This window comes from Arachis hypogaea, chromosome 17 (genome assembly GCF_003086295.3).
Source record: "Arachis hypogaea cultivar Tifrunner chromosome 17, arahy.Tifrunner.gnm2.J5K5, whole genome shotgun sequence".
NCBI lineage: Eukaryota > Viridiplantae > Streptophyta > Magnoliopsida > Fabales > Fabaceae > Arachis > Arachis hypogaea.
Window position 1 is genome coordinate 59,310,654 of NC_092052.1, and position 16,063 is coordinate 59,326,716.

General features: G+C 37.7%; 4 protein-coding genes across 15 annotated transcripts; all 4 read left to right on the forward strand.

Moving 5' to 3' along the window:
* The first annotated feature begins 3,251 nt into the window (after positions 1-3,251).
* On the forward strand, positions 3,252-4,556 carry LOC112763327 (uncharacterized). The gene is made up of 3 exons (XM_025809027.1): positions 3,252-3,820; positions 3,968-4,265; positions 4,329-4,556. Exons 1-3 carry the CDS (start codon positions 3,252-3,254, stop codon positions 4,554-4,556), a joined length of 1,095 nt encoding a protein of 364 aa, XP_025664812.1.
* Positions 4,557-6,990: 2,434 nt separating this feature from the next.
* Positions 6,991-15,546, forward strand: LOC112764684 (uncharacterized). Of its 12 annotated transcripts, none has more exons than XM_025810405.3 (10): positions 6,991-7,153; positions 7,915-8,014; positions 8,292-8,386; positions 12,386-13,085; positions 13,221-13,459; positions 13,547-13,750; positions 13,840-13,932; positions 14,022-14,126; positions 14,222-14,623; positions 15,327-15,546. In XM_025810405.3, exons 4-10 carry the CDS (start codon positions 12,653-12,655, stop codon positions 15,342-15,344), a joined length of 1,494 nt encoding a protein of 497 aa, XP_025666190.1. In that variant the 5' UTR covers positions 6,991-7,153; positions 7,915-8,014; positions 8,292-8,386; positions 12,386-12,652; the 3' UTR covers positions 15,345-15,546. The 12 variants fall into 12 exon arrangements, with proteins under 12 accessions (XP_025666190.1, XP_025666196.1, XP_025666198.1 ...); XM_025810411.3 differs by having other exon boundaries at positions 15,330-15,546; XM_025810407.3 differs by having other exon boundaries at positions 7,012-7,153; positions 8,310-8,386.
* On the forward strand, positions 8,557-10,683 carry LOC140172817 (uncharacterized). Its single transcript, XM_072221863.1, has one exon. The coding sequence runs from the start codon at positions 8,557-8,559 to the stop codon at positions 10,681-10,683; it is 2,127 nt and encodes a 708-aa protein (XP_072077964.1).
* LOC112764686 (uncharacterized) lies at positions 10,941-12,066 on the forward strand. Its single transcript, XM_025810416.3, has 2 exons — positions 10,941-11,067; positions 11,146-12,066. Exons 1-2 carry the CDS (start codon positions 11,063-11,065, stop codon positions 11,825-11,827), a joined length of 687 nt encoding a protein of 228 aa, XP_025666201.3. The 5' UTR covers positions 10,941-11,062; the 3' UTR covers positions 11,828-12,066.
* Positions 15,547-16,063: the final 517 nt, after the last annotated feature.

Genomic DNA, 16,063 nt, shown 5'->3' on the forward strand with positions numbered 1-16,063 from the left:
GCTTTTGGAACTTATTTGTGCTTGTTGGAGTGGATTTGAAAGCTTGGATTGTGGTTGGAAGCTTGTTGGTGCTCATTTTGAGTTTGGGTGCATAAAGGGAGTCGGCCAAGGTATGGTTTCAGTTTCCTCTATGTAGTATATAATATTCATGGACACTTAGGCTAGTTGACCCTAAGATAGGATTGAATGTTGTTGGTGTATGAATGATTATGTGTAAATTGATGTTAATTGTTGGTATCCTTGGAATATTGTGATTAAGGATAATTATGGAGAATTATTGGTGTTAATGAATATTGATGATTAGTGTTGTTGATGAGGTTGTTGGTATTTAATGATTGATGATGAATAATGATGTTGTTGGAATTTAATGATTATACAGGTTGATGAGAGATGTATGATTTATTGTTGTTGATGAGGATTTGTTGATGTGGTTGATAATGGATGATAAATATTGATATTTTTGGTAATTGAAGGTGAGTGTTGGGATTGTTGATAAATGGTTATGTTGATGTTGATAGTATGATGTTGGAGTTTGATGTTGAAATTAATAATGATGATGGTTAGTAAGGGTATTATTATGTATTTGATAGTGAGAATTGATGATTATATATGGTGGAGTGGTAAATTGGATATGGAAAATGGTAAATTCTGATATGTGATAGAATTGATGTGGTTTTGGTTGGATTGGGTTATGAAAGTTGGTAAATTGAGATTCTTGTGAGTCTTGGTAAAAGTTGACTTTTGGTGAACTTTGTCTAATCATAACTTATGCCTTGGTTTTCAAAATCTATTGAAATTAGTTTAGCATTAAAGCTTATTGAAAACTGTTCGAATCGATATAAAGTTTGTAAAAAATTGGAATTTGGTAGAGGAAGTTATGATCATTTAAAGTTGGTGTTAAAAATCTGAAATTTTCCAAAGTTGCAGAATTTCATTACTTCTGATATGTGCGGGTGCACACGTCCTATTCCTCAAAAATTTATTTGTTTTCAACTATTTTACCTTTTCAACAAGGTTGTAAACTTCTATAACAACATTTTAAGACGTTTGGGCCTAGTTTTGAGTATTAGAACATGGGATATAAATTAAGGGCTCTAGTACATGATTTTAAGGTAAATTAGAAAATGGAGGCCTAGGTTTCTGGTGTGCTGAGAATGGTTTGACGTTAGGTGAAGGATGATTGGTATATGAGATGAGGAATGATAGGCTTTTGGTATTTGGAAACTGAGTTATAAAGGGACAGTGGTTGAGATGAGTCGGGGACTCGGATTGAAGTGATGGATCTATGTATGCTGAAAATACTTTTGAAAACCATTGAAATAATATTTTTACATGATATTTTGAGACGCCATGCGCCTGGCAGGGACGGTGGTTAATCCCGCCTGTCGATGTAGCGGCGGCGGCGTAAGGACGGTGGTTAATCCCGCTTACGTTGAGATGTGAGGTCTGAGGCAAGAATATCCCGCTCGCATCCCTTCGGATCTATAGGGCGAGCAGGCGCCGGTACCTGGACAGTGATCCGGGCACTATATCTCGGGGTCCCCAGATGAGAAATCCGAAGGGCAACGTCTCCATGGAGATGTGTCGGGTTGGCAGTTGAACCGACAATGTGATATCACAGCCAGTAGGGCAGGCATTCATAATATGCATTTCCTATCTGCTTGTATGCTTTGTCTACTTGTAATGGTTTGCCTAATTGAATAACATGATTACTTGCTATCTGAATTATTTGCCATATATGCTACTACTTGTGCTTTACTTGCTTTGAACATTATCTGTGTTTTCTGCTGGGATTGAGGAGGTTCGGAAGGCGATGGCGATGGGATCGCATGGAGGATCGGTTGGTGAAGGCTGTGGGACAGCGGCGTTTGGTTAGAATAGAAATCCCTAAAGATAGATAACCTGGTTTATTTAAGTCAAGTTGGTATATTATGCTTAAATGTTTTAGAATACTTTAAGTTGAATCTTGTGATTGATATGAAGCTTAGGATTGCCTTTGGCGTCCCGGGGTCTTATATCCTATATCACTGGGAACTGTTATCATACTGAGAACCGCCGGTTCTCATACCATATTGTTGTTGTGTTTTTCAGATGCAGGTCGCAACCCACCTCGGTGAGTTGCTTTGGTTGGTGACAGGAGCGGAGAATATTGGATCATTTTGGAGTTATTTTTGGTTTATTTTGTTTATACATCTCTCCTTTTGTATTTTGTTTTGCCTAGAGGCATGTATTTGAGAGAACAAAACTTGTATAAGCTGTTTTCACTGTATGGTTTTGTATATTAGTATATGGCTAGCCGCTTAAACTCCGCGAGTCGTGACTAGTTCCCTATGATATTATATACTTATCTTTTGTTATATCTTCTCTGTTTCTTATGCCTTAAGCTAGTAGCTCCGTTAGTACGTTTGTGCTTCGAAATTCTGTTTTTGAGCTATATCTTTCATCGGACTTCTAGATTATACTATTCTTTCTATATATATGTATGAGTTTAGAACTGTCGTAATCTCTGATTGACCTTGGCTTTACGACGCGAGGTAAGGCTTAGACTAATTAGGGTGTTACAACTTGGGCTTGAGTCAGGCGACCGGGGAATTGGGTGTGGTGGTTTCGCGCCAGGTCGACGGTAGGAGGGTGGTCGGCAGTCATAGAGGCGGCTGTTCTGGGGTTGTTGAAACTGATAAGGTTGATGACAAGTGACGACGTGATTGGGCTGTTGATTCGGGCGTGAATGCGGACGCACGCTGCGATGATTGGTGCCAAGGCCAAAAATTTATGACCCAGGGTAACTTGGATAGCAACCCAGCTACAGTTGGAGCACGTGGTCAGTTGGAGCAGTCGGGAATTGGGGGAGCGGTAGCTGGTTTGGATGAACAATTTGAGATTGACAGTGATGCTGGCTCTGAAACATCTGCTATCAAAAGAACAGAGAAAATGCAAGAAAAGCAAAAGAATTGGGACTTAGCTGTGGAATCTGGAGCTATGTTATACAATGAGGAAGGGGATATCATGGCAATATTACAGGCACAAAATGAGAAAATAGCACTGAAGAAGAAGCAGGCTAAACACAAAGAGAAAGTTCAATGAAGTCGCCCGAAAATTAAGAAAAAGGTGTGTACCAATTTTTTAAAATGAGTTTTGCATCATGGAATGTTCGGAGGTTGGCGGGGATTGGTAAGTTGAGTATGGTAAAAAAATTTCGAAAAAAATTCAATGTGTATATCCTAGGCTTGATAGAGACAAAAAAAGAGATGATGACTAAATTCGATGTAGTACAACTGTGGGGTAATGATGTAGTAGGGTGGGAGTTTGTGGAAGCGGAAGGAGCGTCGGGAGGCCTGTTGTTGATGTGGGATGCAACGGTGTTTAAATTAAGCAACTGTTATAAAGGGGCTAGGTGGTTATGTGTGGATGGAATGCTGTTAAAGAATAATTTTCGGTGTGCGTTCTGTATAGTATATGGTGAGCATGTTAGGGAGGACAAGCTTGTTGTATGGGAAGAGTTGAGCTTTTTGGCTGGTTTATGTCAAGTTCCTTTCTGTTTTATGGGGGATTTCAATGAGATTGTTCAGGTGGAAGAGATGCAAGGGGCTATTTCGTTGCCGAGGTCTGCAACAGAGTTTAAAGCTTGGATTCACGATATGGAGCTAGTAGACCTAAGTTTAACTGATTGTAGGTTCACTTGGTTCAGAGGCCAGTCATGTAGTCGTATTGATAGAGTACTGGTTAGTTTGGAGTGGTTAGAAGAGTTTCCTGAAACAAGATTAAGAGGAGGTCCAAGAGGATTGTCAGACCATTGTCCTCTGATTATAAATGTCACAAGGTTGGGAGGGGGACCGCGACCCTTTCGGAGTCTGGATTCATGGTTTACTCATGATGGGTTTTTGAGGATGGTGAGAGAGGAGTGAAGGAGCCTAGGGGAAGTTCGATTCTTGGACAATTTAAAGGCTTTGACGGGTCCGTTGGGCAGATGGCATAGAGAGCATTTTGGAGATGTGGATATGAGGATTAATAAGTTTGAAGAGGAGATCAGGAAAGTGGATGACTTGGTGAGCAATGGAGTGTGTGATGGAACTTCGGAAGCGAGAAAAAAGGCACTAGTAAGCTTCTGTAAAAAATGGTATATCAGGAAGGAAGTACATTGGAAGCAGATGTCACGGTCCAAGCATGCTAAGGAGATGGATAAAAACACTAGATACTTCCACAATCTAGCATTGGCTCATAGGAGGAACAATCGGATCGATGCCTTAAGGATCCATGGACGATTAGTGCGGCAATAGTCTCGGATTAAGGTTGCAATAGTTGATTTCTATAAGGAGTTGTATCCTCAGGAGCCATCACCAAATATAGGATTTTGGGAAGGTCTGGTACGGCAAATAACTGAGGAGGAGGCAACAGAGCTGGAGTTGATGCCGAGTGCTGAAGAAATAAAGGCTGCAGTGTGGGATTGTGAGTCAGCAAAAGCACCAGGAAGCGATGGGTATAACATGAATTTTATAAAGAAGTGCTGGGAAGAAGTTGGGAGGAAGTTCATGGAAGCAGTGATGGGGTTCTTCTAATCAGCTGTGTAACCTACGGGTTCGAATGTCACGTGGGTGGCGCTGACTCCGAAATTTGTTGGAGCTACAGAGATAAAAGACCTTCGGCCGATTAGTATGGTGGGTTGTGTCTATAAGGTCATATCTAAGGTGTTGGTTCCGAGGATGCGGAAAGTGATGCCAGGTCTAGTGGGCGAGACTCAGAGTGTATTTGTGCATGGCAGGAAAATTCACAATGGGGCTTTGATAGCTTGTGAAACAGTGCACTGGCTAAAGGCAAGAAAACGGAGCTCAGCGATAATTAAACTGGATTTTCAAAAGACTTATGATAAGGTCAAATAGAGCTTTGTGGATATAGTGCTGCAGAAGATGGGCTTTGGACATCGGTGGCGGGGGTGGATTCAAGAGTGTGTATGTTCTGCATCTATGTCAGTTCTTATAAATGGATCTCCCGCTAAACCTTTCAAAATGGAAAGGGGTCTACAACACCATTTCTGTTTGTCCTGGTTGTCGATGTGCTTCATAGAATGATCGGGGAGGTGGTGAGGAATGGGCGCATATCGCCGCTGTTGGTTGGTCGCGATAACATCGAGTTGTCAAACTTACAGTTTGCGGATGATACTATACTTTTCTACCCTCCGGAGTAAGAGACCATAAGGAATTACAAGCGCCTACTGCGTTGCGTCGAGCTGATGTTTGGTTTGAATATTAACTTTGATAAGTCCAGCTTCATTCCAGTTAATTGTGAATAGCAGTGGACGCGTAAGATGTGTCTCTTACTGGGATGTAAGGAGCAAGCACTCCCTGTCAGTACCTTGGGATCTCTTTGGGAGCAAATCCGAGGCTAGTTAAGACGTGGAAACCAGTGATTGATAAGGTGGAAGCAAAGCTGAGTCTATGGCAAGCAAAAAGCCTAAATAAAGCGGGTAAGCTGATACTCATTAAATCTGTCCTTAATAGCCTGCCTATATACTATCTCAGTTTGTATAAGATGCCAAAGGCAGTAGCAGAGAAGTTGATCTCCTTACAAAGGCAGTTCTTATGGAGTAAAGAGGATGGGAGGGTCGGGATGCCACTAGTGAGATGGAAGGTAGTGATGGCTCCTAAAAAGGCGGGTGGCACTACAACATTTTGGGTCTATGGCCACGGTTTTTTTGGTCACGGTAAAAAACTGTGACCATAGACCCTCTATGGTCACGGTTTTTTAGGGTGACCAAAAAAAAGGCTATGGTCACGGTTTTTTTAGAAAGGGTGACCATAGAGTACCTATGGTCACGGTTTTCTAAAAAAGGGTGGCCTAAAAGGGTCTATGGTCATGGTTTTGAGGGGTGACCTAAATGGATCTGTGGTCACGGTTTTTTACAGTGACCAAAAAGGGTCTATGGTCACGGTTTTTCAAAAAAGGGTGACCTAAAAGGGTCTATGGTCACGGTTTTGGGGGGTGGCCTAAAAGGGTCTATGGTCACGGTTTTGGGGGTAGCCTAAAAGGGTCTATGGTCACGGTTTTGGGGGTGACCTAAAGGGGTCTATGGTCATGGTTTTTTACAGTGACCAAAAAAGAGCTATGGTCACGGTTTTTTAAAAAGGGTGACCTAAAAGGGTCTATGGTCACGGTTTTGGGGGGTGACCTAAAGGGGTCTATGGTCACGGTTTTGGGGGTGGCCTAAAAGAGTCTATGGTCACGGTTTTGGGGGTGACCTAAAGGGGTCTATGGTCACGGTTTTTTACAGTGACAAAAAAGGAGCTATGGTCACGGTTTTCGGGGTGACCTAAAGGGGTCTATGGTCACGGTTTTGGGAGTGGCCTAAAAGAGTCTATGGTCACGGTTTTGGGGGGTGGCCTAAAGGGAGCAAGGTCACGGTTTTTTTTCAGTGACCAAAAAGGGGCTATGGTTACGATTTTTTGGAAGGGTGGCCTAAAAGGATCTATGGTCACGGTTTTGGAGTGACCTAAAGGTGTCTATGGTCACGATTTTTTACAGTGACCAAAAAGGATCTATGGTCACAATTTTTCGGAAGGGTGGCCTAAGAGGGTTTATCGTCACAGTTTTGGGGGTGACCTAAAGGGGTCTATGATCATAGTTTTAATCATTTGAGTTTTAATTAGTTAAGAATTTTATGTATTTTTTATTATTTTAAATATTTTTTTAAAATTAAAAAATTTTAATAATTAAAAATTAGCTAATAATAATTTTATAAATATAAAATTAGGTTGAATACTATTAATAATTTTAAATTAAAAAATGATATAAAACTTACTAAAATGATTGTAAAGAATTGCGCACACGCATTGATCATTGAATTTTAGGGGTTATTTTAAAAACTTACACAACTAAGACGTTATTTTAAAAATAATTTTTTAGATTTTAGATTTTTTATCTTTCTAATATTTTTAAAATTAACTATACAGTATACATTTAAATTTTTACCCATCTAATAATTAAAACGGATAATATAACAAACCTGATGTGTTGCTTAATAAAAGAAGTTGGGTTTAGTAGCTACACGTATGACGTTTTAATTTACCATTCATTCGCATAGAACAAACCCTAAGTAGACGGCGATGGAATCACGCGGATCCTTATTTTTCTGCAAGACCGATTTCTGCAACCCTAACTGGTAATTGCTACTTTTATACCTTATTCGTTTTAAATTATTCATATTCAAGATTCTGATTATGGTTAATGTGCTGCTATTGGTGAGTTTTGGTTGTGAATGAAGCTGAGTTCTTGAGGCGATTGCGGGAGAACATGAAATTTTCTATTTTATTGTTAGGATAACGAAGGTTACGTTTTAAGCTTTTTCTAGTTTTGATTTGCTAAGATTTTCGATGTGGTTTGTTGTGCTTCTCCTTGCTCTGTGTTTTGCGATAGGTTTTGAATAACAACGAAAAAATGAGCTAGTTTCTCTATTTAATTTTTTTGCACCAATTTTAAAAAATAATAATTACAAATCTTGTATTTAACTGAGTTTAGATTGAGAACTATCCTTGATCATTTAGGTTTACACTACTTTAATCTTTGAGTACCAATTATTATTATTGACGAGGTTATATATATATTTTTTCAATTGAGATTTATTTTCTTTTTCAGATTTTTCATTTCAGATTTAATTGAGGATATATAAGTGAACTCTGACAGCATTTTAGATTCTTCATCTAGAATTGATTTATTAATTCCTCTTCAATGTTGGTTGTTTTAGTAAATTAATCTTGCAATGGAGCAAAATGAGAGTTAATGTTTCTGATGCTAACCCCAATGATCAAACTAATCCTTACATTGTGGAAAATTGCACACATTCAATAGTTTTACGGGTGATTATTTGTTATGCTGTTGTATAGAAAAATTTTTAAATCATGTATAGAAAATTCTTGTTCACAGGTCTATTTCATGAGTCTTTACCTCCACAAAGTGACGATGTTTTTGGTTTCTGAAGTCTAATCTGTCCCTTTGAGCTCGTCAGTTTTGCAACATTGACTTGGTAATTTAAAGCTCAACCTTATTCCCCATTATTACACTGCATTATTAGTTAGCACTTAGCACTTAGCACTGCTACTCTATATTATGTATATATCAAGATCATGGGACACTAATGGGAATTATTCTGCCTATTTTAGATGCGAACCCATGTTAATAAAAAAAGTTAACTTAATAAGTGCAAAAAAATGTACATTAATATAGGAACTTAAAATTGGGCATTATTTGGTATTCCCTTTCTGAACTTGATTATTTTGACTTTGTTTTGTGTACATGATAAGTTTTTCGTACTGGTAAAGGCAACAGAAGTTGAGTAGTTGCTGCAGCACCATTTATAACAACTTCAAATGGCATCTCAAAATGAAGGAACTAAGCAGTAAGTTTATCTCGTAATTGCCATATATAATAATTTGATAGCACATTTAACTAGGGTAGTAAGCGGATATATGGTAGCTAGATTGTCACTATAATTGACCTATTAGATCATGTTTAGTAAGTTCAAATATTTGCATTCTTAGGTTTAATCATATTTTGTCAAAAGATTGGATGGATTTACCAAGATTTGAGAACGAGTACATAGTTGGTGTAAATAATTTTTTAGAGTTTGCCTTCTTAATTGGAAAACCGGTTGGAAAAGAAATCCAATATCCGTGTGCAAAGTGTGGAAACACTTATTGGCATGAACGAGAAGACGTACATGAGCATCTTATTTGCTATGGGTTTGTCGAAGGTTATAAACGATGGATTAATCATGGGGAATCAGTAATACCAACAGTTGTAGATAGTGACATGGATGATCGAGGGGGCGTTGATGATATTGACGGGTTGCTGCGTGATGCATTCAGAAATATGACAAATCTTGAAGAGGGGAACAACGGGTTGAATGAAGATGCGAAGAGATTTTATAAGCTGGTAGATGAAGCAGGTCTAGAATTATATCCAAATTGTACTACTGGATTTTCGAGACTATCGTTTATCATTCGTCTTTACCACTTGAAGTGTCTGCATGGTTGGAGTAACACATCTTTTACCTCCCTCTTGGAGTTATTAAAAGAAGCTATACCTGATTTGAACATTCCCACTTCTTTTAATAAAGCTAAGAATATGGTTAAAGACTTGGGTCTTGACTATGAAAAGATTGATGCATGTCCTAATGACTGCATGCTGTATCGAAATGAGTACATAAATGACTCAGTTTGCCATATCTGTGGAGAGTCTCGATATAATCAGACTCCTACTATGGATGGCAACGAAGATAACTTTGCGCTTCCAAATAAAGTTCATAAGGTTGCTGCGAAGACCTTAAGATACTTTCCTTTAATACCAAGGCTTAAAAGGCTTTTTATGTGCCCAAACACAGCAGAGGCGTTGAGGTGGCATGATGAGCAGCGTTTGAAAGACGGTTGCATAAGGCACCCTGCTGATGGCCAAGTATGGAAGAACTTGGACACTCGGTACCCAAACTTTTCAAAAGAACTTCGCAACTTAAGGCTTGGTTTGGCAAGTGATGGTTTTAATCCTTTTCGAACTATGAACGTGTCACATAGCACATGGCCAGTTGTCTTAATGGTGTACAATTTCTCCCCTTGGATGTCCATGAAGTCAGAATACTGCATGCTCTCTTTACTCATACCTGGAACTTGTTCACCAGAAAATAATATTGATATTTTTTTGCAACCATTGATCGAAGAGCTGAGCGAGCTATGGGTGTTAGGGGTAGATACATATGATTCTTTTAAGGGAGAAACTTTTCAAATGCATGCTGCACTTCTTTGGACAATCAATGATTTTTCTGCGTATGCGATGTTGTCCGGTTGGAGTACGAAAGGGAAGCTAGCTTGCCCTTGTTGTAACCATGATACTTCTTTTTGTTACTTGAAACATAGCCAAAAGACAGTTTACATGGACCATAGGAGATTTTTGCCAGTTGATCATGCATGGAGGTCTAACAAGAGATCTTTTAATGGAAAAATAGAATTCAGGGGTCCACCACGAATGTTAACAGGTGAAGAGGTTCTAGATATGCTAAAGTCAGTAGATAATGCCCTTGGGAAGACGCAAAGCAAAAGTAATGGCCAATGGAAAAAAAGATCGATATTTTTTGAGTTACCATATTGGCAGCATTGTATGCTCAGGCACAATCTTGATGTAATGCATATTGAAAAAAATATAGTCGACAGTATAATTGGTACCTTATTGGATATTCCTGGAAAGACAAAGGATCATGCAAAGGCTCGTTATGATCTTAAGGAGATGGGCATTCGAAAGAATCTTCACCCAATAAATACGAAGGATGGCAAAAGAACTAAACTTGCTAAAGCATGCTTCTCCATGACCAAAGGCGAGAAATCCATTTTTTGCGGTGTTTTGAAGAAAACAAAATTGCCTAATGGAAGTGCTTCAAACATTTCTCGTTGTGTACAACAAGAAGAGAGAAAGCTTTACGGTTACAAGACTCATGATGCTCACTTCATGTTGCATTACCTGTTGCAAATACCAATCAAGAGCATTCTTCCAGATCATGTTGCTATTCCTCTAGTTCGCTTGTGTTCCTTTTTTCGTCGGCTATGTCAAAAGAAAATCTCTTTAGAAGAGATTAATGGTTTGGAGTCAGAGATTGTAGAGACTTTGTGCCAATTGGAGAGGATTTTCCCCCTACCTTTTTTGATATAATGGTTCATTTGCCTATTCATTTAGCTAATGAATTAAGGTTAGGTGGTCCCGTCCAATTTCGATGGATGTATCCGATTGAGAGATACATGTGCACACTAAAAGGGTATGTACGTAACAGAAGTCGTCCAGAAGGATCAATTACGGAGGGTTATTAACTTTTTGTTCAAGATATTTGCATGAGGGAGTGAAAACAAGATTCAATAGAGTATCTCGGAATAATGACGAAGGCACTTCAACCAAAGAGCCTGATTCAAACTTGTTCATAAACAAGGGAAGTCCATTGGGTGGAAAAAAAGGGCAACTAATTATTTTGGACGAGAAGTCACTCCTTCAAGCTAATGCATATGTATTGAACAATTGCATTAACGTGGAGCCTTACATGAGGTAAATTTGCACTTCTCATTAGTTCTATTCCTTAGACTAATTTTGGTAGTATTACATAATAATATACATCCCTTGTAGAGAACATGGTGACCAACAAAAGCAAGACAAGCGGAAGCGAAAGTGGAACGTTGTTAAAGATCAGAATGAAGACTTTATAGACTGGTTTACAAGACGTGCCATGAAGGATGATGTTCCCAGTTGGATACGGCAGTTGTCTAAGGGTCCAAATAAAGTTGCAAAATCATTTTCTGCTTATGTCGTCAATGGGTACAGATTTTATACTAAGCGGCGAGAAGTGATGCGAAAAACGCAAAACAGTGATGTCACTGTGGTAGCTGAAACTACAAGCTTTGCAAGTGTCAAGGACAAAAAACCAATCAAGGCCAATATAAGATATTATGGTAGAATCATGGATATTATCGAGTTAGACTATTATAGCCAATTTAAAGTTGTGTTATTTAAGTGTGAGTGGTTTATGGCTGAGGAAGATGATTATGGTCTGACATACGTTCATTTCAACAAAAGATGTTACCAAGCCGAACCATTTGTGTTGGCAAGCCAAGCACACCAGTGCTTTTATGTGAAAGATCCATATATTCTCCAGAAGCATTATGTGATGAAAACGGTTTCAAGAGACTTGTTTAACATTGGTGTCCAATTACAGTTTGACCCAAATATAAGAGAGCCATATGAATCGGCGAATAGTCCGATACCCTTGAGTGATATTGGCGAGGTAGACTTGGTTAGACAGGGTGTGTGACCCACTATTGTTGATGTGACACCGAACAAGATCAAACCTAACCACAAAAAAATAGAGTATGATGATTTTGACAGTGAAGCTGAAATAGAGGTTGTACAAAAATTGTCCATGATGCTTTATTTGTTCATGATGCTTTATATATGGCTGGCATATGATTTATTTGTACAAAAATTGATGACAGTAGTGGGCCATAGCCCTCTTAAAATATGTGGCTGCCATATGATTTATTTGTCCATCAAGCTTTATTTGTTCATGCTTTATTTGTTCATGAAATCTCAATGTTTGTTTACTTTATTATGTGGCTGCCATATGATTATGCATATGCCCATTTCTTTATTAGTTTTGATGCTTTATTTTTTTCTCTTCATGCAATTGAATTATGTTGATGCTTTATTTGTTCATGATGCTTTATATGTGGCTGCTATATGATTTATTTTTACAAAAATTGATGACAGTAATGGGCCATAGCCCTCTTAAAATATGTGGCTACCATATGACTTATGCATATGCCCATTTCTTTATTAGTTTCAATGCTTTATTTGACTTTCTTTTATACAGGATGAACAATGAAGGAAATTCCAAAATAAAAAGGTTAAGGACCTTATCACAAATAGAGTCACAAAGAAGTCCCTTGAAGATGAGGAGTCCAGTAAAAAATTTAGGAAAAATACAATTCACGAGTGCTTACGCGTTGCTAAAATAATTTCAAATCAAAAGGGAACATGTTTTAGCTGCATGTGGGGATAGTAGTAAACATGAGACAATGAAAAAGGGCAAGATGCCAAAAAGAATCTGACAAGAGTTGATGATGAAGGTCAAAGCAAAATGGAAACCAAGAAGATAACAAACATGAAAGACCGTGAGGATCAAATCAAGATGCCAACAAAGAACTGCAATGAAGAAAATCATCTAGTTAAGATGAAAGCCAATGAAATTGAGGGTCAAAGTGGGAAGAAGCCGTCTAGGAAGAAGGTGCCAATGAAGAAATCAAAGGTGGAAGATAATAAAACCAAGATGAATACCAATGATGCTGATGGTCAAAGCAAGAAGCTAACCAATAAGAAGATGCTGATGATGAAATCGAATGAAGAAGATGCCAACGAAGAAGAACATAAGATTGAGTCTCTTATCCCAGCTATGACTTTGGATGAATTCTTCGAAAAATATGGGATATCGTTGGATGAAAATGATAAAGAATATGAATATGATTATGATGATCACAATCCAAGTGTTGGTGATAGTAGTGATAGTCAACTCGGTAATGCCTTTATCCTTTTTTTTCAATAGCAAATAGTGAAAGACATCAACCTAACTCTTGTATTTAGTTGATTACTTTTTTATTTACTTTATTAGTATTTTTGTTAATATTCTCTAGTAATGACATTGGAAATAGGTACCAAAAAGAAAAAAGTTCGTGGTCCCACCCAACTCAAGCATATTCATGCTATGGAGACACAGATAGAGTTAACATGGTGCAACGGCAGACCTATAGGCCCAACAAAGACACAGGTTCAATTGTTTAGTCGATTCTTAGGTACACTTGCAAGAAACTCTAATTTGGTCACGTTATTATATACTAGTTGGCAAGCTGTGTCAAGTGAGACTAAAACTTCAATGTTGGATTATGCAAAGGTAACTAGACCATTCTCCTTTCTAAATTGTTTACAATTAGGCATAGCATTGTATGGTAAAATAACATAATTCACTGTTTATTCATAGTCTAAATATAAAATTCCAAGTGATGCTGAGCCTTGGGTGATAGACACCATTGGAGAGTCATGGAAGCAATTTAAGAAACGCATAAAAAAATATCACTATACACCGTACAACTCATTTAGAGAGATGATGAAAAATCGTCCAATTACCGTACCTGAACTGCATTTTAGAAAATTAGTTCAATTTTGGAGTCTTGATATCATCAAAGTAAGTTATTTTCACAACTTTCTTGGCTTTATTAATGGTATCGTGTATTTAACTAACTTTATGTATTTTTACATTGCAACAATATGTAGGTTATTTCTGACAAAAATCGTGAAAACAGATCCAAACAAAAATGGAATCATCGAATGGGTCCAGTTAGTTTTGAATTAGTACGCGCTGAATTGGTATTATATTTGTGCTTCGCATTTAAGTATCTTTGCATCTTTCATGTCATCTGTGTTGACTTCGAGTAATATTGATGGTTTCTTTGTAGCGTGCAAAAAAAGAGGGCAATGAAGATCCATCACAGTCTGAGATGTTTGTTGTAACTCGTACTAACAAGAAAGGAGAGACTGATTCGGGAACACAAGAGACGATTGTGAGTTGATTAGTTTCGTAGAAATGTGTAAATCATTTTTTATTTTTCAGCATATGCGCACATGAACTTATTTCAATTTTCCTTCTGTGTAATAGGATCATCTTCAAAATTTGAAGCAAGCTGGATACAGTGATGATGAAGCGCTTCAAACGGTTTTTGGAAAGGAGAAACATGGTAGAGTTCGTTTCTATGGTCGATCAGTCACAAAATCCTCTCTTAAAAAGGATAAGCAAATCCGACAAATGCAACAACAACATGCTGAAGTGGTTTCAACTATGGAGAAAAATCAAAATAATTTGACTTCCAAGTTGGATGGTTTAACAAGCTTGATCAAAATGGTGTTGCAACAAGTTAATCCTGGTATGAGTGCGGAACAAGTGCAAGTAATGATAGAAGCTGCCCAACAATCTCCGCCTGATGCAAGTAGTGCACCAAATGATGCGAGGCGAAGCATTCCTCCTTCATTGGGATCGAATCATGTGTCAAAAGATATGGAAGTAAGTATTGTCAAAATTAGTAGTTAAATTAATAGTGGCTGATTGCTAAATAGTGTCTGATTGCTGTTGATGTTAATTTTATTGTTAATTTTATTGGCTAATTGGCTCCATGAGTACGTATTGAATAGAAGGGTAAGAAACTAATTACGAAGTAAGATGCATAACCTACCATTGTTTCTCTTCAGAAGGTATAGAAAAATAGATAAAGCAATAATAATACATGAAAATGAAGGGGTAGCAATCAGCATTGAATTAGTACTCAATAATATATAGCAATCATCATTATTATTATTATTTTAAAATTTACTTTGTCTATTGATTTCACACTCAATCTGGTTTTTCTGTTTCGCTGGTGTTGATTACTTGATTTGTTTTATGGGTTGGAAGCTAATAATAGTATTTCGGTATTACCTTGTTTTTTAAACTTCTATTTTGGTTGTGGTTGTTTCTTTGTGCTGGATTTTTTTAAGTTTTAAGCGACTTTAACAAGGGAGTTGAAGTTCCACTCAAAGATAGATTAAAAACATATAAACATTACCAAATGGCTCAAAACCACATGCAAATACTCCTTGTTATTTAGTGGTTGAAAATTTCATTTTGATTGACTTACTTAACTTGTGCTCCATATTCATTACTCAACTGCACTGCATGCATCATCAAAAATATTTTTGTTCTGTTCTAACTTCTTTATTTCTTTTGCTAGCAGGAGGATATGATGTGAAGAAAATATGTTCTATACAAATATAAGATGGGATGGGTCTTATAATAATTTTGGTTATCTAAATGTATTATTTTGATGTGTTCTTTACATTTTGATAAGAGACTTTATTCGATAATACATGTAATGGATAAATTACACCTTATTTTGATTAGTGTTGTAATGAATATCTACTTTTTAATGAAACTTTTATGATTTACATTTATTGAATTTCTCATTCTTAGATTTATTTTGTGATTATCATCATTTTGGAATGTGATTATGCTTTAAAAAAATTCATAAAATAAAACAGGTTACCATAGATAAGTTATGGCCACGGTTTTAAGGAGTGGTGACCATAAATAAGCTATGGCCACGGTGAAAACAGTGACTATAGATAAGGTTACCGTGACCATAGATAAGGCTATGGTCACGGTTTCAAGAAGGGTGACCATAGGGGCTATGGTCACGGTTTTCAGGTGGGGTGACCATAGAGGCTATGGTCACGGCCAAAACTGTGACCATAGATAAGGCTATGGTCACGATTTTGGGAAGGGGTGACCATAGAGGCTATGGTCACGGTCAAAATAGTGACCATAGATATGGCTATGGTCACGGTTTTAGGTGGAGTGACCATAGAGGCTATGGTCACAGCCAAAACCGTGACCATATATAAGGCTATGGTCACGGTCAAAACAGTGACCATAGATATGGCTATGGTCACGGTTTTAGGTGGAGTGACC